This window comes from Melospiza georgiana, chromosome 5 (genome assembly GCF_028018845.1).
Source record: "Melospiza georgiana isolate bMelGeo1 chromosome 5, bMelGeo1.pri, whole genome shotgun sequence".
NCBI lineage: Eukaryota > Metazoa > Chordata > Aves > Passeriformes > Passerellidae > Melospiza > Melospiza georgiana.
In genome coordinates, this window is record NC_080434.1 from 13,219,341 (window position 1) to 13,241,353 (window position 22,013).

The 22,013-nt window shown below is 37.0% G+C and overlaps 1 protein-coding gene across 1 annotated transcript in view; it reads left to right on the top strand.

Moving 5' to 3' along the window:
- PDGFC (platelet derived growth factor C) overlaps positions 1 to 20,847 on the top strand; it is a 121,264-nt gene extending 100,417 nt beyond the window's left edge. The window contains exons 4-6 of the mRNA XM_058024438.1: positions 12,746 to 12,953; positions 18,349 to 18,566; positions 19,221 to 20,847. Of these exons, the coding sequence (XP_057880421.1) occupies positions 12,746 to 12,953; positions 18,349 to 18,566; positions 19,221 to 19,337 (543 nt within the window). The 3' untranslated portion in view covers positions 19,338 to 20,847. The remainder of the gene's footprint in view (positions 1 to 12,745; positions 12,954 to 18,348; positions 18,567 to 19,220) is intronic.
- The last annotated feature ends 1,166 nt before the right edge of the window (positions 20,848 to 22,013 follow it).

Genomic DNA, 22,013 nt, shown 5'->3' on the forward strand with positions numbered 1-22,013 from the left:
AAACAATACCTATACCCATGATATGATAGCAAGCCCAAATAAATATAAATGTTTAAAATGTCTGTGTATCTATCTGTCTATCTACTATCCATCCATAGCAAGATACTTGATCTAGTTGACCATCAGATTACTTGGAGAAAATTTGGACACGTCTGTGGACAGTGACATTGTTATAACTGAAGATATCAGGCTTAAAGGAAGACAGCTCATTAATTATCAGTCCTCAGGAGAATGGACTTTGTCTCCAAAATATTGGATTTGTTAATACTATGAGTTTATTACTTAGCAGAGGTCGTATTTCATTTTTTTCCTTTTTGTCAAGGAAATGGGTAAAAAAGGAATTTCATGTACAAAGGAAAATGTATATTTATTCATTATAGTAAAATTAATTAGACTGTTTCAAAGATTTATTTCATTTTTAATAACACCAAGAATCAGACTGAGGCAGTTGTTTATAGTGGTGATTCAACCTCATTCTATTTTAATGGATTTTTTCATGCTGTAAGCAGCACCAAATTTCATGGGAGACTATTAGAAATAGAATGAAGCACTCTGCTTTCAGACCATGTTTAAAGGATCAATTTTAAATAGCTTTGAAAAAGTAGAGCATGGTAGAAATGCAGCTACTTTTATTTTACAGCTGATACTAAAACCATCTTCTCGAGTGTGTTATATTACATACTATTTTGAGGTTTCAAAGAAATTGTTAATGATCCTGCCAAAAGAACTTCTGCTACTCCCAGGGAACCAACTTTTAATAAAAAACCTGTGACTCCCTAATTTTCTTCAAGAGATAGTAGCTAAATTAAAGTCCAAACTTGAAGTAGTTTCATTCTCATTTTAGTTAAAGGTTTATGGTTTAGGCTGAAAAAGGCTAAAAAAAGAATGCATTTTTCTTTCTTCATAAATCCAAAGGGTTAAAATGTACAAATGGACAGAGTAGCTGAGGAAAAAAAGTGTTTGGTTATGTATTCAGAAGAGCTTCTGGCACAGTTAGTCAAAAGAGATTTTAAAATTATTTAGAATTAGTTACTTTCTAAAATTCAGCATGCTCCTCAGCATAATTTCACGGCTCTTCTAGAAAGATCAGGTAGATGCTGTGCAATACAATCCCAGAGATGCAAGGCTGGAAGGGAGCTCAGTGGGACTGGATGTTTCCTGAGCAATTGTCCTGCTCTAAGGGGGAGCAGATACACTAAGCTCATTCTTGCTTGATTCTAGTGCTGTTCCTGAAGTCCAGGGATGAAGATTTCAGAGATTCCCATGTCATCTCTTGCACACTTTTACGTTGTATAAAACTTTTTTCAAACACTTAACATAAATAATTCTTGTCATTGATGGAACAGCTGATCATCTGATGCTCTTTTGCATGTTTGTTATCTCCTGTCAGCCTGGTCTTGTCAAGATGAAAGAAAGTTGTATCACTTAATCTTTTATCGTGGTTCATTCTTTTGTTTTCATCTTGTTCTTTCATGTGAATATCCTGTTTCTCTCTGCCTGTATCTCACAAGTGCTGGAGTTAAATCTAACGCTGTATTTCAGCTGGGACCTCTCTAGCAGCTCGATATCTGTTTTTATGATGTTATTCTGAAAGTGTGTGAATGAGATTTGATTTTTTAGAACAGAATCCCATCGCCTCTTATTCAGGTTTAGGTCTCCTCCGTAACACTGTTTATTCTGCTCCAAACTCTACTTATGATTTTGTATTTACGCTTTTAATATTTTACTCCTAAATGCAAGGGATTTCAAAATACTTTTTCTTCAATTTCTCTTATTAAGCATACTATCCCAATTAATCTTGACTTTATTTGTTGTGCAATCACATTACTTGTGTAATACATATCAAAGTATAATGAGGTAACATGAAATATTTGATGACACTAAGAATGGATATATTAGGACAGAGATGAGGTTCTTTCCCTGCAAAGTAAGGCTTTGTTCAAGGACTTTTTACCTTCAAGGCAGGACAAGCTCTGATTTGCAACGTCTGCTGTACAGGAATGTTGGGTGTGTTCATTTTATTGTGATATGAAATGAAAAGAAAGCTGTTGTGGAATGCAATTTAACGTATATACTGAAGGATCAAATTAAAGTAGTCTTCACTGTAGAAGTAATTTTCATTGTCTTTCACAAATACACTTTCCAGTTGTAACAAACACTCATTCCTGGTGTTTAATGTTTGATGAAACTCCTGTGAGCATACTGGGATAAGTAAACATTTTATTAAGAACACCTACGCATTTCCAGTGAGGAAGTTCCTAGAGGGACCTTAAAGAGCAGTTCATTCACTGACTCCAAACACTTACTGTTGTTTAATTTGATTAAGCTGTTATATGTGTTTTGAGTAAAATGAGTAATTTTAAAAAAGGTCTGCAGACATGGTGCCCTATAACCATGGCTGGCCATATCCCCTGTCACAGAAGAATGTACAAAACCCTTTTTCTATTCAGAACAGCTGCACTTATGTTGGCTGTTTATTCCTTATCAACTACTGTCAGTCAATTAAACTAGAGCTTTGTGTGCAGAAAATTTTAAAAAAAGGCTACTGTAAATCATAAATATAGCAACCACAACTTTTTCCTGCTTGAATTTTAGGTGTGTCTATAAATGTAGTGATTAATAGTCACAGTAACCCCATTTGCATTAAGATCTGAGCAAACATTCATAAGACTACATCTTAGACTACATAAGACTATGGCTCACTGCCATCTGATTGCAGGAATCTCATTTTGCATTGATTCATTTGGGCACTTTATTTGCTGTCAGTTCAACTACAGTGTTATTCCTCCTTTTGGATGATAATTTCATATTGTAAGCAAAATTCAGGTTCCACAATTCAGCCTTCAGGTATGTATACTGGACTTGCATTTTATCCAAGTGTCAGGGAAAGAAGCTAAGCTGTGGTGGAATCCTATTCTGCTAAAGTTCAGCTAAATCTTGGAGCCATAGTATCTGTAAAATAAATATAAAATGTAGAAAAGATATAAGGATATCATTATGAATATTGAGAAGAGATATTCTCTTTCTTGTTCTCAGTATTTGATATATAAATCTTGATAAGGTTTCCCTTCTAGAAGGGAATTGCAGGCATAATACAACATTAATCAGAACAGGACAACCTAGAAAATTACATTTGACTTTATATTCACAAAATGAAGGTAAAGAGTTTATTTATAGCAGCATTTGGTAAAAAAACTTCTTATTTAGCTGTCAACTCATGCATTTGAATGTCCATGAAGGAATATTTTAGTGCAAAGTGATGTCACTTCTATTTAAAACAGTCATTAAATACCCTACTGCTTTAATCACAAGGTCAGTTCAAGCACAAAACAAAAATGAAACTACCTTAAGAGCTTGGGGTTGAAACATAAAAAGGTAATTGTGGGTATATTCAGTAAGTCATCAAGCAATGAAATATGGATATAGTTTTTGAAGGGTCTCTGTGGAGTTCTACTTTAACTCCTCAGTGAGAGCAGTATGAGCAGAAAATATCCCATTCTTTCGAAAAGTCAGCAAGCAATCAATAGAGAGTCCTGCCTTGCAAATGGGTACAAGACTGCAATGATCTCTTTACAATGAGCTGGATTAAGCAGGGAATAAACTTTAAATGTTCTTAAATGTGTGATGAGTAGTTAATAAGGGAGAGTTGAAAGGAAAGCACTAAGACAGGGCGGACAGAGTAACTACTTACGAAAATATTTCACGTTTCCAAAACTTAACCTGCAGCAGTCCCATGAGATGTGAATAGCTGACCACCTGTCCTGCACGTTTCCTCACACGTTCCACACATTGTAAGGATTCACTGCAGCTGCTAATTTGTTTAGGACAGTCCTGTGAATATAAAAAAGAAAATGCTATCAGACATGAAGGTTATGATTTCTCAGATGCTGGGGGATTTGCCTGTTTTAGCACCTTGCTGCAAGCACATGACAGGATCTTTCTCCAAAGAAAGATTTTATGAGATTGTGATGAGAGAAACTGTACTTCAGTAAATTATTTTGGTACTTCATTTTGCCTATATGCAGTCTACTTTCAGTCATTTTCAGCAGGTACTTTATCTATATAAACACACAAACATACTTCATACCCTTTAAAATGTGTATCTAGATGTTAGTATTGTCCGTGGTCTGAATTAGACTAAATATTTTTATTGTACATTTAAATTGTACAAGGCATAACATGATCTACTGGGTTATAGCTTTTTAAAGCTGCAGTTATAATCCTCCCATGTGCTCATGCATGGGACATGGGAAAAGCCAGATAGTTTTGAATGCATTTCATGAATTTGTTTTGAAAATGTTATAATGAAAGTTACTCTGAGATTCAGAAATCAAAATATTTAGCAGTTGTTACTAGGATACAAATGTAGTCTTTTACTAGGATACAAATGTAGTCTTTTTCTTATGGCATATATATATATAGTTGTGTGGTATGGGGAAAGCTCACTCTAAATTTTCTTTTAAAGGATCATTTAAAAGAGAGAAATGTATAAAAAAGCAGAGAGTTCTCACTAAAAATTAAGATTTTGGAAGTAGTTATGGTTTATATGTTGTTCTGCCACAAGTTTGCTTAATAGAAACCCTGGCTCTGGGATAATCAACCTAAAATTAGTTTGTATATCTACAGTAAATTGAAAATGATAAAAAAAGACAAATTATTTCAGGAAGTAACTTGAGATTCAAACTGACATACTGATTTGACTTTGAAGTTTCTTGTCTTGGAGATAATCTATGCCATAACTTGTTCTATGTGATTATCACAGGCTGTTTGCTTTTTAAATGCTTCCTGTTCAGCCCAGTGAATTTCAACTTCATCAGGTTCTGCTTTCAGAATAGTCAGGCTGGCTCTTTGCCTACTGAGTCAAAATGTGTCCAAGTCGAGAGATGTCCCACATTTCTTCGAGTCTTCTATCTAGAATCCTGTTCACTACCATGTCCACAGATTCCTCATGCAGGCAAATGCAATTAAAAACCAATTAGAAAGGGAGAAAAAAAGGCATCAGAATTTGATTTCCATTGCAGGTATCTGGCTGAATCTGCCAGCTTTCTGGATTCTGGGGCTTGCAGGGGTTGTATGCTTCATGGCTTGAGATCGCTGCAGTTGACAAAGATGTTGACAACACAGCTTTCAAGCAGAGTCGTTTATACAATTCTTCGCTCCTTAATTAGCTGAACGAATAAATCAGTGAATGAAACTTCTTACCCAAAAGAGTACAAGAATCACTGGGTCATTTTGTCAAAAAACAGATACTTACAGTAAAGGAGAGGCAGGTAATTTTGTAGTGCCTATGAAATACTCATGAAGTAGCTAGCATGTGCTGCTTCAATGAGACTTAACAGATGCACTGAAAAAAATCAATGCAACTGCATCCAAGAAATATAGTTGTGTCTGTGTATATGTCTCCTAGGAATAGAAACCTCTAACACTATCATGATGAAGTGTATTGACAATAAGTTCTCCCATACAATACAGGGCTAAGCATCAGTTTTCTGCTTTTTGCCTTTAAAATGAATAAGTGTGATTTATTACTGATACGTGTGATCACAGAAAAATCAAACTGTATTTTATGCATATATAAGCACAACCATTAATGTACACATACTTGTTTATATATATTTATGACAACTAACCAATCCATAAAGGTTTTTTGAAAATAGATTCCAGAGATTATTGCAATTGATGGCATCCTCTGAGAGTTAATGAGCTAGCTCTAAATGTGTCAGCTCTGTCTCTCACACCTGTACTGTCTATTTCAAAAGGTGTCAGTGTGCATAGACTTCAGGCAAAAAGCTGCAATTTGCCAGAGGAACGCTGATGATTAGTGACATCCTGTGCTATTTCCACGCTGCTAGCTTCCTTGGGAGCATCTTGCAGTTGTTTCCAGCACAATTAGAATTCCAGGCCTTCTCTGTGAAGTGCACAGAAACTCTATTTAGGGAAATTTTTAAACATTTTCAAAATACATTTTGTCTCAGAAGTTTAGCCTGAGGTAATGTTATGCTGTTAGTTAAGCTGTAAAACTTTTATCCAATGCTACTTTTGCACATCTTTATTCTTTTATTCCCACCTGTTTCAGGCAAAACCAGAAAGGCTCAAAGGTGTTCATTTTCCCTAGACATCTCCATGATGTTCCTCCTGTAGGTGGTTATGGAGAGTAGAGGTTACACATATTGGGAACGCAATCACCAAAATGCAGTAGCAAAAATATGGATGTAGAGTTTGGAAAGCCTTCTCATCTCTGGCTTTAAGATGTAAATTGATGCAAGGGCAGGCCTGGATACTCAGCAAATGAGGTCCTCAGTGAGATAAAAGGAGAACCCTGCATGCACACAAAGAGAGCCTGGACAAGCTTTTGATAAGAGGTCGTAGCGCTCTATAGGAACAGAAAATTTGGGGAGCCTGTGAAAGGCAGAGAGCTGGAGGCCCAGGAAAGAGGGGTGGGGTGCTGTCATCCTGCAGTCTGGTTCTCATTTTCAGAAGCGCTAAAATGAGGAGGGCTGGTACCCCCTTACCTGTGTGTCACTTGCCTGGCAGAGGTTGCACCCCTGGAAGGAGGCCAGCTGGAAGAGAAGGATGTTTAACTCAGTGCCGCTGGAGCTTATTTCACCAGCCCTACCTGCTCAGCATCTCCAGGGTGATGTGTCTCTCATGCAGCCATCCATGATGCTGTGACAGTCACTTCATCCAAAGCAGGAAAAGGTGCTGCAGTGGATGGGAGCTGTGGCAGCCTTCCTGACTTCCATCTGTACCATGCGCAGTAAACATCCTCACCTTATTCCTGGATTTGGCAGCCTAAATTATCTGCCTCTGTGGCTTTTTTTTTTTTTTTTTAATTTTTTTTTTTTTTTCATTTCTTTTGCATAAGGCATAAGAAGAGGATCCTGGAGCTTGATTTCTCTGCTTGGGTATTTGCACACAGGCCCCGCTACACATTACTTCCTTCTGCCTTGAAACTTGAACAGTACTAACACTTTCTTAGCAATGCACATTAATGTTGCACAGAGAAGATGTCTTTATAAATGAGAGACTTTCACTAGTGCTTTTTCTTTTGTACTGCATAGGTGCAAGCAAGTAAAAGTGTGTGCTTTTTCAGGCAGGTCTGGATTTCTAGGGGCTCTTCACACCTATTACTGCATGTACTCCTGGGAGAAAACAAAGAGCTATTGTTATGTGAAGAAATTTGTATCCTCAGGGCAAACTCGAAAGAGTTGGAGATCTGCTTTCTCTCAGAGATTCTAATGATGCTAGAAGGAGGGTTACCTGTGATTATGAAGGAAGAAAACACGTTCTTGAGTGCCTGTTACAAGAATGTGCATGTACTATAACTTTCAAAAGCATATCTTTAAATCTGAGCAGGACTTGGAATGTTCCTGTATAATAATTTTTAAAAAAACCCTACAAAATCTACAGATATGTACAGAAATATGTTATTTCTTTCAAATTACTGATCCTAGTTGTGTTTCAGGGGAGACTAGGTTCCTTTGAGGCTTTTTTAGAGTCCCTTCTAGTTTGATTAAACTACTTTGATGTTTATTATTTTCTGTGAACTGCACCAACTGATGAATGGATCATAACTCAGAAACTGCTTGACAATATTTTCTTCAAGCCAAGAAAGCAAAAAGAAAAAGTGGGGATTTCTTTTGTGGGGAGGTAATTATTTTAGACATAGTATTCAGTACTTGTAAGTGTCCTGTCATGCCAAGTATTTGACTCACTTGTTTTTGTTTTTCCAGTCTTAACTTAGTGCTTGTGTTATTAAACATGAAATTCCTTACTCCTGGCGGCAGCAACCTAACATTGCTATTTTTTGCCTCTTCTTTAACTGGCAGAGGGTGGTGTTACCCTTATCCTGAGAACCAGGAGCAAAAGAAAGGCTTTTCTTAGGTCATAATAGAGCTATTAAGAGCTGACCTTGTGTAGATTGTAGGTCAGTGCTGTTGTGTTCTGAGTTGTTTATCCTTGGAATAGGTACAGTGCAAGCAAAGAACAGAGAGAGAGTGGCAAACAGGAAAGGTTCTAATATCCAGTCTCATATCCAAATTTATACCTGCTATCTGTCTAATACACTTCTGTATTCTTAGGTAAACCAATAATGAGTATCTAACAAAAATTGGTTGTATTCATCCTCTCACCAAATTTGTGAGGTCAAGGAATTGCCTTTATGTTCATTTTACAAATTTGATAAGGTTACAAACCTGTATGCTGTGAAATTCCTGGTGCCAGAGTGAATCTAAAACTGTTTTTGTGTTAGCAGCTGCTGTGTTTTCAGTTGTGATGGCTTTGCTGTTGCAGGTATATTCTTCTTTTTCAGAAGTTTGCCTCTTGTTTATTGTTCAGCCACATACACAATCATGCTGGCATAGCAAGGAGATACTACCCTCAGATGCTTTACATGATGAAAATTTGACCTAAATACTGTGCTCAGGTAACACAAGAAATATGTGTCAGAACAAGAAATTAATCATAGGTCTTCATGTGTAGGCTGCATACTAAATAATATTTTAGACTTTAACTTCAACTAGATAATTTTAAATTTGTTTGTGGAAGCTTTTGTTCAAATCTGCTGCTTCAGTGAGGATTGACTTCTTATTCTACTTACAATAGTGTCCTACTCTTTTTCCCTTTGAGAAAGAGGCTAGATGGAGTAATTTTGATTCCTTTAATAGGGCACAACTAACATTGTGAGCAACCTAAGATGCATTTTGGTCCCTAAATTTTTTCTGGGGCACTGTTATGTGTGATGTTCTGGGTTGGATGGTCTTGTGACATTAGTCTGTATTATTTCCATCCTTTTTCCCAAGCCTATATCTTTAACTGTTGCCTAAACTGGTCTACTGGCCTGTCTTGTATGTTTGTAAAAAATTTGGGGATTTCTGTGTGGTATTTGTTTTGATAGAGCTAAGTGCATGTACAGAAATACAATATAAACAAACCTGAAGAAAATTCTGTTTGATCCAACACCAATTGTCATTCTTGGCTGTTGTACAGGCCAGCAGAAGTTCAATGATTTCTGCTCTGGTTTTCATCCTGAATCACTTTAACTAACAGTAAATATGCAACTGTTTGTCTCTATCTTCGTTCTAAGCATATTTATGCTTATTAAAGCAATTTGCAATTGTTTCCTGGGCAGAAAAACAGAAACAAACCACAGCACGTTGTTTTTTTTTTTACTACAGGAGTCATATAGAGAACTTGATGCATTTGTCAAATCTATCTTGACAGAAATTATTCATGCTCAGGGAAAAAAAAATAAGAAAGGTGATCTCAAACCTAAAACATTGGCATGAGTTGAGAATGTGTTGCTATGACAGAATAAGTGTTTACTGTCAATTAGTATTTATTATAGCAGAGTGTGGAGAACATCACTTCTCAGAAAATGGTTTCCATCAGGAAAGATATTTTGGATAGGTGCTACATTTGGACAGCAGAAGTGTCTGCGGTCTTGGGTTCTATCTCCCCAGTCAGATAAATAAATATATGCTAAATCAGATGTTGATTATTTTTAGGTGACCAGTTAGGGGAGACATGAGAAATTTCTGTGGAGTAAATTAGGTGATGCCATCTATAGAATAAATGTCCACTTGACAGATGGCTGCTTCATTATCAGATCATTATCTCCATCAGTGCTGAGCAGCAAAACAGCTAGAGATCATTGGTGGTCCTCCTGGGAGGCTTTCCCAGCACCATTCTGCTGTGAAATGGCATTGCTCTCTCTGACACCCACGGGCTGCTGGTGCCATGGCACAGCACAGGGAGTGCCTTGAGATCACCAGTGAGTGTCAGCCATGCAGGTGGAGTGGGGCATCCAGGTGGGACTGCCTAGAGAAATACAGATTAAATTGCAGCAGGAGTGATAGATTTACTATAAAGTGACTGAAAGTTCCAGGTAAGAAGCATTTCAGCATTACTGAGTTGCAGCTATGATGTTACTTTTCAGAATCGTGCTGGAGTTCCACATTGGCTTGTTCTAAAAGGTGTGTACCATCCACAAAGTCAAGTTTTAATTTCTTGCATCAAGTAATTTCTGCTTTCTGCTCTGCGAGTAACACCTTATTGCATATGTAAACTCTGCCTATAGATGGCAAACTTTGAGAAAGTCAAGTGAAATTATAAATAGTACAGAATTCCATATAGTTTTAGTCACTGGAAGGGGTTTAGTCACTTATGCTGCCCTGGATATTCTGTCAAAAAGATTTAAATTATAAAGTAATTAGTATCCACTAACAAGTAAAACCAATGTAAAGTATATTTAGAAGTACCATTTATCTTGAACAGTTTATTGAATTGAGATTTCATAAAGGTTATTAGGTCACAAATTCAATATACATCTCTATGATATCAATAATCTTTAATCTTTGGTACATTTTAACTGTTATATAAATTGACTAACATTAAAGATCATTGGGAAAAACACTCTTAATCCTGAGATCCTAATGACTTTATTCTAAAACATCAAAAGCTGTATGATTTTGCTGTTTCAAATACTTTTTCTTTGTTTTTGGTTGCTATGAGAATGACTAAAAAGTGATGGCAATTTTAATTGTGTTCCCATTAAGTGCAGTGATTCACCATATCCTCACAACAGTTTAACTCATGCCTATTGAATCCAGAATGCCATAAACTGATGGATTACTTGCTGTGTATGCATTGTTTAGTGTGGATGTTGTAAGTTGTAAATATGGACATAGATTCTAGATCAATACATTTTCTTCTAGAATCCACCTGTTTCTCTGGCAACAAAAATCCTAGCAGAAGTAAGACACTGAAGCAAATCTTCAGCTGAAAATAAAATAGAAGAATTTGTTTTTTTACTTCAGTTATTAGTTCCACCATTGATTTTGTTTTCCATGTTAGTAAAACCTTGCACTTTCAAACCAGGAAATGTGGCTTTTACAGTATTGCAGAGAAAAACAGGAAGAAACATTTTGGAATGTTTATTTTTCTGACCATCTGAGTTGCAATGTCACAGCACTCTTCTGAACCTCGCTAAGTAACATATTTTGCTAAGAGCAACTATTTAAATTATAGACCAGAATCTGTTGCTTTATTTTCATAATGGAATAGATGGATAAACACATTACTATTTTTAATGCAGGCAATAGAGCAAAGAGAAGAAGAAATATTTTAATATTTTGAAAATCACATTCATCCAGGATGGGAAACAACTGTTTCACCAACTCTAATGGAAATGATTAGCAAGATGAGAATATTGTACAAGTAACAGTAGCAGAACACTTAATCTGTGTTTTGTATTATTTTTGCAAGACTTACAGTTAAAAAGCAGCACAAATCCTTCTGGTGGCTGCATTTCTTGAAGTTGTAGAGAAAGCCTTCAAGCAAAAAATAGGAGGGCCATGGTGGTTACTCCCATTTGCTGCTCTTTCAACCACACATTTGGCTGAAACCAAAACTGCATATTTAATAGAATTTAGAGGACAGAAAATAAATTATTGTTATTGGTATGGGGTGCAGCTACCACACAGAGTATATATTTTAGGAAACTTCTGCTGAGTGTTGCACTAAATCTTCTTTTCCAGCATAACTGTTACATTTCTCATCAATTTCTCTGATCATTTTGAAAAGGAAAATGACTACTCTACCATTGACCTGACATTATACATGGGAAAGATTATAGTATATACACAGTTCACATTACGGTACTGACAGTGCCATTTTGACACTAAGTGGTATGAAGATTTTTAAATATAGATATCTATATAAACACATATTCTTGTCCTCTCCATCCCCTAAATCAGCAGCGTGTTCAAATTTTTCTTCATCTTTCTTACATGATCCAGATGAATTACTCTGGTGCATTACTGTGGACATAATGTCTGTAGTAATGTCTGCATACAGAAAAGCCTAAAGTCTAAACTTCAGGTGCCTCAAAAGCAGCTTTCTCCTAAGGCTTACCTTCCTGCCATTTTTTATTGTTTTGAAAATATAAATCAATGCATAATTTTAAAACAGATTGTAGAGTGAACAGAAACAGATGCCTCACTTTGCCTGAATTGTCTGTGACTAAGTATTCCTGTCCACTGAGCTTGTCAGTGAGATTTGTGCTGTGGTAGAGTACTTTGTCAGGGCTCAATTTCAATGTTTAAATACTTTTGATTTCATTTGGGACATTTATTTTCTCTTTGTAAGCGAGAAATAATTTTAGTTATGCCAGATGTTGTTAATACACTGTTCATTATTGTTTAACCAGAAACACAATTCTTAGCACTGTATTAAACATAACTTTTTTTTTATTTACGGATGACAGCAAGAATATTTGCTGTCTTTGTACTGGGGTATGTTAATGTTTTGCATTGAAGGACAAGAAGGCAAAGATTGTGGCTAACTTTCTGAGGAGAGGCAGAATGTGAAATGTTTCAGATTTCAAGGGGTTTGGGAAATGCCTGTAAATGGGGCCATATTTTTAAATCACCCTTTATTCTGTTTCTGAAGTCCCATCTGTCACTCAGTGAACATGTTCAAAGGACAGCAGGTGTAGTGGCATGCTGGCTGCAAGACAGGAAATATAAGAAGTAGGCAAACTCTGCAGTGGAGGTTTGTTTACAATTATTGCTAAAGAATAATTAGGTACTTTTTGACTCTTGTCGTTTGTCTTATTAGATAAACTGTACTTTGGAAACAAGCTTATAAACTTTCCCAGCTATGTAACTGGGTAAAGTACCGCACTTTGTCACAGCCAGATCCATTAACCCTCTGACTGGTGCTCTTCTCTTGGGTTTGCTTGCAGCACCACACAGAAGCCCCCAGCCCATCCCTGCTGCCCCCATCAGCCTTGCCCTTGGATGTGTTAAACAACGCCGTGGCTGGGTTCAGCACCGTGGAAGACCTTATCCGCTATCTCGAACCTGAGCGGTGGCAGCTGGACTTGGAAGATTTGTACAGGCCAACGTGGCAGCTGCTTGGGAAAGCATACATTCATGGGAGGAAGTCAAGAGGTAATTTAGTCTTCTGTCTGGCTTTGCAGCTTGCTGTGGGTATGATTTCTTGACAAATAATTAAGAACGTTCTTCACCTTGATTTTTGGTTCGAAGAAAGGAATACTTTAGAAAGAGAGCAGGTTCCATTTTTATTCACCGCCCTCACCATTGTATTATTTGAAAAAGGGAAATAGCTAAACTCAAAACTTAAAGGAATTCAGCAGGATAGGGCAGCAAAGTGGAATTTAAAAAAAAAAAACAAACACAGCACTTTCCTGTAGGGAACCTGGGAGATCTTTATTTCCCTAAAGTAGCAGGGCATCTTGATGGAGTAACACATTTGAAATTTGTGGGTTTCTTTTTTTATGGAGGGCAAAAACTTTATTTTAATTTGAGGTAGGTAATATCTTATACTTACGGTATTATGTGAGTGATTGTTTATTTCCCTAAAATGTTTCCAGTCTCTACGTGAAATGAATTGAGAGCAATACCGAAATGTTTCTCTTTGACGACACCTTAGGGAATACCATGTGTCCATGTCTGGGTTGATCGTGCAGTTGTCAACTTCATCAGAAGTAAAGTAGACTGTGTTTTCAAAATTTGTAGATCTATTGATCAGCTACTCATTTTCTTCCTTCTACATCTGACACTCCTGAATTTCCTGCCACATCCCCTCCAGATGCTACCCACTATTTCATATTTATGGGTAAACATGGATAGCGTGAAGGCAGTACACTTGCCCACCATACAGCATGAAAATAAAAACATATGAGCATAACTGAACAGACTTCCCTGTTGGTGGGGGTAAAGTAGAAGGTTATCATCTGATCAGCAAGAAAAGGGAGGAAGTAGAACTTTGCATAGCCCAAATTTAAGGGTTTGACAATTTATTGTTAGATCAGAGCCCAGAAATCAGCCTTTGTACCCTATCCATATTGCTATAGCTGTGCATAGAGCAGCTAAATTATGAGCCAGAGAGGAGGAAACATCTTTAAAAGCTCTCAGATAGTCATTTAACACTTCCTTAATTAAAGAGATTTAGTATTTGCCAAATGCATGCCATAAGCTCACAGTAAGTGGGAGAAAAACAAAATGCAGGTGTTGGATAACATCTATATTGACAAAAGAAACTCCCTGCAAGACATAACTTAGAAGGAAACTATCAGGGTAAATCTTTTAAATACTTCTAATTAGATGCTGAAATAGATTTTTTCACTGAATAAACATATCATGGTATTGCCACATTTATCTTAGAGACCACCCTCAGACTGCATTACTGAGTCTGTAATAGAATAGCCTGAGATGGAAAATATGTCCAGTTGAAATGCCATAGAACTATTCAATAGATAGGAAAAGCAAAACCTTTTCCTTCTTTTTTATTTTTTCCCATGTTATTCTCTCAAGCAGCATGTTTGCTGTATTTCAAAACCTTTTTAAGACATGTTTGTGAGAAGGACATATCCTCAAAATTTTTGTTTCATTTAAAGTCTTTGATTCATGATTAGATCAGTTTCATGTTTACAGTGTTTCAGTGTAAAAACTGAATTACTGTCCTATTATCATAAACAAGTTATTAAAAGTGTATCTTACTTTATGTAGAGAAATATCCTCTAGTCCTACATAATAATTGGTATGAAAAACTATATTTAGACAACCTAAATTCCAGAGAACTTCCGTCTCTGATGTTCTCTCTGGATAAAATGCTTCCAAAAACTTCTAGTCAGAAAAGAAGACCAAGTTCAGAGGCTTTGATGTCAAAATATAGTCATAGATTCTCTTATACTATTAAACATGCATAAAAATAAAATAATTTTTTTGCACAGCAAAATATATCCCATCACTTCCCACTGAAATCTATATGTAATCTTTAGATCATATTCTGAAATCTCCTTAAGGAGGGAAAAAATAGTCCCAGTGAAAGCGTAGTCCTTAGCAGTTGAGGGTTTTGTACAGTTGTGTCACTTTTTTTTTTTATTTATACCCCACTTCTTCCTTGAGATTTTGTAACAGCTCCTATTGTAGAAGCCAGTAAGAAACTTACATTCCCAGGAACATCTCCAAAGTGCTTAGGAATGAAACCATTCTGCCGCTATCTGTGCTCACACACAAGTGCCCCAACAGGAATTTAATTTGTTTCATTGACTTTGAGAGCAGTATCCAGCTGGAAAAATGTTTTGGGAAAGAAGTTTCCCTGTGGTACTCAATACACATCCAGAAGATGCCAGAAAATTGCATTGCCAGTTGCATAACACAATTAATTTCAGGCTGCTGTGAACATGGATTAGTTCAGTTATGTGTGCCAGTGTTGGCATGCTTTTGAAATGCACTTTATTGTAAGCCTACCTGCATCTAGATTTTTTATCCTTCACTTATTTTTATTTTAGTGTTTTGCATTTATGTGCTACTGCAGAGCCTTCACTCCTCCTGAGCTAGTGCTAGACAGAAGAACCTTGACTGTTGTGTCATAGTGTCAAGCATGATACATGAGTGGAAGCCAAGTTGAAGGAGTGTTTAAATGTTCACATTAGAACAGGTACTGTAACTCAGTGCACTTGGGAAATCCACATAACCTTTTATTGTGGTTAAGTAAACACTTTTAAGGGAATATATACATTCTCTCATCTAGTTTCGTGCCCACAGTGTGTTAAAATAAATTTTGAATAGACAGCTACTCTTTGAAAAAATAACAGCTTCATTCACACACTTCAAAGAAGTGATTATATAAGCACTAGATAAATTTGCCACAGACCTTTTAATGAAATTGAATTACATAAGATAGGGCAAGGGTTCATTGTGAGGTATTATAGCAGTATACCTTAGTACATTTTAAAGCTTGGAAATCAAACATGACATTTGTTCATCTCTCCTGAAGCCTGTTGTAACAGTACAGAACCCTGAAAGATATCTGCTAAGAGCTGACTGTGTGTTCTCCAAAAGAACCCTTTTAAAATTAATGTCTGCAGGTCTGAGGGGTTGAGTTCAAATTAATTTCTTTTTGTGACAAAGTGAGTACCATGCTGTTTATTTTAGCACATTGCGCTTTTCTCCATAAGTACAGCTAGCTGTAGGTAGGGAAATTGATGCATTCCTCTGCTGCTGCCAGAAGGCAATGTAGAAGGACATCACCACACAAGAATCTCTCTCCCACTGCTACGTGGGCCTGCTGGAGGGGGTGTCAGTGCCCACTTTCACTTTCAATATCCCATGGTGAAGGGCTGAGCAGCACGTAAGATTAGCTCCTTCAAATTCACTGCACCAAGCATATCGGTCTCTGCAGAAACGATCTTCCAGGAGAAAGTACTAGCAGAACTAGCACTTTTCACAGTGTGCTTCAGGCATTTTATCCTCATTCAGACAGCTCACTTATTACATGTTTGAAAACACTACAGAAGAAAGAAATACTCCATTCCTGTCCGCAGTCTTTGATTAATGGAGGTAGACACATCCACCTTTTAAGTGACTCAGCCTAGAGCTATTAGCTGATCAGAAGGGCTTAAATAATTTCTGGTTTTTCACAGTGAATTTCTCCCCTGGAAGTTTTGTTTCTCTTTTCCTCTGCTCTCTCCTCAACTTTCTCCAAGGAATGCTCTTGCAGTGTGGGAGGCAGGCTGGTGTCCTATCAGTAACGTTATTGGAGCTATTACACACTCCTCCCTCTTAAAATTCAGTTTGTTTATTTAGGAGCCTATGTTAACCTGATAGTGATGGAATGAAGTTCCCCAGCTTGGCATTCACTGTGAGTGCAAGCAAAGAGAAGGCTTCAGTGTGTTTAACTGACCTTTCACAACAATAAATCCTTACTTATGGATGCCAGTATGTGGATATGCCTGCAAAAGAAATGTTTGAAGGAACATGGATTGAAATTCCTTCCCAAAGATCTGCTCCTTGGAGAGTACCACTGAGGATTTCTGCTAAAGAAATCCAGCTTCCAAATTTTTTTAATGTCTCATGTGTTTAAATAGAATTAGGAGGAATTATCTTGCCTTGATAGGCTGAAGTTCTTCTTGATGACCTCTTAAAGCTCTTTACATAGTAGAGAGAGAAAAAAAGATATTTCTCTAGAGGGTGATTCAGATCAGAAACTTATTTTAGCTTTATTGTATTTATTTTTATTCATGAATAGATGACATTAAAGTATTTTTTAAGCTACATTAATGCACTGGGGTTCTTTCAACCCCCCCCTTAATTTTCTCTTGATTTAGCTTAAGACCAGTTGGTTAAATGTCTTTGTCACTTTATTCGGGGCCTCTGTTTCACTCATCTCAATAGTCATGTTATCATAGGGTTTTCATTTTCTCTTTATCTTTTGTTTTTTTTCTAGAGAGAGTAGTATCCCTGTGAATTAGACATCACTTCTGTTCCTTAATGGTGGGTGTGGAGAAAAGCAATTCAGACAAAAGATCCTAGATCAGGATCACTATAGTCTGACTTTTCTGAAATAAATTCAATTTCCATTGCTTCTCACTGTTTTTTCCCCACAGTCTTTTTTTTTTTTTCCCAATTTCAACTGGTTATTTCAAGGCTTGTTAGCTCTTGACTATGCGGCTAAGATGAACATAAAGGAGCTTGTTCTTTCAGATCTTTTCATGAACCTTGCTGTTCAACCATTGGCATAGTGAAACTTTAGTATGATATAGTGGAACCAGTTTATAGGGAAACTGATGCCAAATATTAATATGTTTAACCTGCACTTCAAGTTAGTTGCTTACAAGGAGGAACTTTTATTTAAGACACATCAAGAGAAAATGAAACCTAGTTAAACAACAGAAATTCTTATATATGCTGCTGTGGAGAGGGAGGAGAAAATGGAACCTACTAATAGTTACATAGATATACAGTCTTGCGCAGTTATTTATTCTGTGCAGAATTCCCTGATGGTGACAACTCCTTGAAGTTCTTAGTCCATGAAAGTGACTTCTGCTTAGATATGAATGGTTTCATTCTTCTTATAATTACCATGCCCCAGCAAAGAAGCAATAATTGAAATTGCAACAAGAAGTTTGAATGCTTTATTGCAAGTGAATTGAAAATCTCTTTGAAATTTTGCAGGATTCTAAATAGCTCTGGGTGTGTTTCTCCAAATCCAAAATGACCGTAGAATAGCAACACTGGAGCTCAGAGTATTGGTGTGAACAAAGTGACTTCCATTAGGGTTGATTTGATAAAACATGTACTGGAACATAGCAGCCAAATCTTGCTTTAAATGGAACCAGCTTTGCCAGAGTTATAAAATAATGGGTGACTATCACTGTGCAGCGATCATTCCATTTGAGTTTCATGGTGTTCATGGAACTGTGCTGAACCTACACAAACGTGAACCCTCCCCACGGGTTCTGCACCGCTGAAGGTGATCTGCCAGGAGGGAGCTTGGATTGCAGATGAGATGAGCACAATTTTCTCTGTCTGTTTGCAGTGGTGGATCTGAACCTCCTGAAGGAGGAGGCGCGGCTGTACAGTTGCACCCCGCGCAACTTCTCGGTGTCGCTGCGCGAGGAGCTCAAGAGAACGGACACCATCTTCTGGCCGCTGTGTCTGCTGGTGAAGCGCTGCGGGGGAAACTGTGCCTGCTGTCAGCAGAGCTGCAACGAGTGCCAGTGCGTGCCAACTAAAGTCACCAAAAAATACCACGAGGTATGCACTGCTTTTACATTTGCATGTTTGGAAACGCTGAAAGCCAATCGGGGCACATATTTTTAATAAAATGGATGCACCGCCATTAATATTTTAATATTTTATGTATTGCACTTTTAGTAAATAATTTTTTAGCATTTTAATTAGGTATTACATTGAAAAAGGTAAAATCTTTCTTATTAATATACTTTTCTGTGTAACTATTAATTTCTGAGGTATTTACTAGTGCAGTTCAGACGCATCACAGCCGTACCTTTCATTCTTTCTCTAGTGGTAGATATTGGCTTTATGAAGAAACAAATATTTGATCATTTCCATTGCTGTAAGTTTATAGCTAAAATTGTTTATTGTAGAATTTTCTAATTGGGTTAACTCTACTGTTTGCTCTTAAATAAAATTAGGTGGAAATCTGAAATTGCAAGACTCTTCTTTGGCAAAGCAACATGATTTAATCGCGTTCAACATGATTTAATCAATTTTGTAAATGGCTTGAGGTAAAAGCAAAAATAGTAATGAGTGGGTGGAATTAATGAAGAAATTCAGTTTTAATATGCTTCCTGTCATCCAGTGGGTTTCCAGTGCAATCTAGCTCATAGTCTAGGTGTGTGATGAAGCACTTGCTGTTTTCTTGATGCTTGGCTTCTTCTCCTTCAGGTTCTTCAGCTGAAGCCAAGGATTGGTGTCCGAGGATTGCATAAATCATTGACAGATGTACCCTTGGAACACCACGAGGAGTGTGACTGTGTGTGCAAAAGGAATACTGAAGGATAAACATGATATAATTGTGCTGTTTTCTTTTAAAGCACATTCAATCAATGGCTGATTCTATTATGGGGCTTGTGCATTATCTCCTTCTGTAATCTCAGTTGTTTGCTTTGGGGATCTTCCGTCTCGAAGATTTACAGTGAGCTCTAAAAAGAGGAGAAGCCAAACCGGGATTATATGTTGTGTGACAGCTCTGTTTGGAGGCCCAGTGAAAGGATGGGAGAAAGGCATCAATGAGGGATTTAAAATATATGTATTGTTGTTGTTCCCCACAATTTTCTTGGCAATACATGGATTTATGATTTAGGAGTAAAAAATAGATTTAGAAGGCTGACATCATGGAGACTTGATCCTGCTGGCTGTCTCATTTCTACAGCTCGAGTACATCTGGCCTCTGGTTGAAAACACCTGAAACCTTTGTGTTCAGCTACTCCTACGTACCTAAATTAAAGTGTTCTCTGTTGTATAAACTTGGGTTAAAACAGACTGCCTTTTCCGAATTAAATTTAATTTGTCTAATGCTGGTAGGAAGGACTGGATTTTTCCATATGCTCTAGTAAAGCTCCTGCCTTTTAGAAGGAAGACTGGACAATAATGTGAGCTAAGGAAGCAAACATTGAAAAGATCAGTGCCTTTATTCTTACTACTATGGCTGATGATTTTTTTGTGTGTTTGTTATTTTTTATTGTGTACATTTTTATACTCTCCTTTTGACGATATAACTATTTGCTTTTCTAAACTTGTTAAATATATCTATTTTTACCAAAGGTATTTAATATTCTTTTTTTTTTTATTACAACCTAGTTCAACTATTTTTTAGTTTTGTGAGATTTTAAAGCCAGACTTATACAGTTGGAGGAACACAAATGTGACTACAGTGGGAAAGAAGCATGATCTCTTTGCAGTTTGTTTCTACAAAGTGAAAAGTACAGTTTTTTTACCTGGATAATAGTAGAGAAAGATATGTGGATGAAGCTCTAAGCTTGCTAGCTCCATGAGCCTAAAAATATGAGACAGAGGTTACTATAACCAGTTTCAAAAGCTGACTTTTAAAATTCCCTCTCTCCATACTGTCCTTTGTTCAAGTAGAGAAGAAATGAGGATAGATGGATGCATTCTGGCTTGTTTAACTCTATAATTTCTTTAAGGGAGAATGACCTACAATGTAAGAAAAGAAACCGGTGGCTTGCAGCCATCATGATGCATCATGGTCATGGGAAGGCAGCCCTGTCAATGGTGAAGTGTATGATTTTCCATTGACAGAAACTGCTGCTTAAGTACTGTTCACTCACAGGAATGTAACACTCTGCAGAGCAGTTTGATGAACTCTATGGTATTGTTCTTCTGTATGTTTTATTCTTTAACCCGTACACTTATCCCACCCCATGCAAATTGAAACGGAAACAGTAAAGTATTTTGCTTGTAAAATGCTTTAACATTATGCCTAGTTTATTTTTTTTGACTATTGGATTTTCAGATTGTAATGAATCACAAAATAAAGTAATAATGCTAATTTTGGGAGAATAAATGTTTCAGTGTGGTTGCATATTTGTACCTGTCAGTATACAATTTAATGGGAAAAGCTAGGATGGTGATTTTCTCCTTACCATTTTGAAAGTCAGCTCTGAATACAAAAGTCTTCTGTTGCCAAGATTTTCCACTTGCTTTATTAATTCTGCATTACTGTAAATACCCCAGGAAAAAAAGGAAAGGAATTAATGTGATGCTATTTGTACAAACAGTCAAAATGTTCAAAATTGTGTGGGATGTGAAGCCATCAGATTGAAATAACATCTTCTGTTATTGTTTCCATAGTGAAAATGAATTCTGATGAAAATTTGGGTTTTTTGCAAGTTAGTATGACTTTCTGGTACCAATTCTGGAAAATATTCAGGTGGCTTCTTATTTTGTCCCCACCCTCAAACACCTACTCAGTAAGAAAAATTTCTGGTGTAAATGTGACATATAATTCTCCAGTCTGAATATTAACCCTGTATCAGAATTCAGAATTATGGTCACAAAGAAACCTGGTTTACTTGAGTTTTGAGTCTTTGACCTGAAGTGTTTTGCAGGGATGTTGGGGATGTCTTTGCATTTTTTTGGTTTTTTATTTAATTTAAAGAGTTTTTGAACAGCAGGTCAAGGTAAAGACAGACGTCATAGCCTCTGGCATCATAATTCAGCAGAGGACTCAAAAAATGTAGTTCCATTACAGGAGATTCTGCTGTAGGAAATACAGGAGGTCTCATCCTCTCTGTAGACTTGCTAGGAGAAAAAGGCTGGTCATGAATTTTGGGGTAGGTATTTGGTGGCAGTAGAGTAATGGGGAGTTTCGGGAACCATGTGGGATGTGGAGAATCATGTTTTCCAAATGTCCCAAGTAGTTTTTTCCTATTGCCCCTCTCTGTCTCACTTTCTTCCTTGCCAGTTCCTTGAACCAGTTTCCTCCCCAACTGCTTGCTTTGGACCTGTATTTGAGCTCTCTACCCCTTTGCTCCTTGTATTGCCTTCACACTATTTCTGTTTGCCACCCTCTTGCGGAGCATCATTGAGCTCTGTTCCTCCCCCTTGTCTCCATGCTCGGGCTTTGTCTTCTTGCTACTTCTGCCAGGTTTTTCCACCTCTCCTCAGACATTCAGCAGATTTGGCACTGCACCTCCTCCCTAGCTGAGAGGGTCTGGA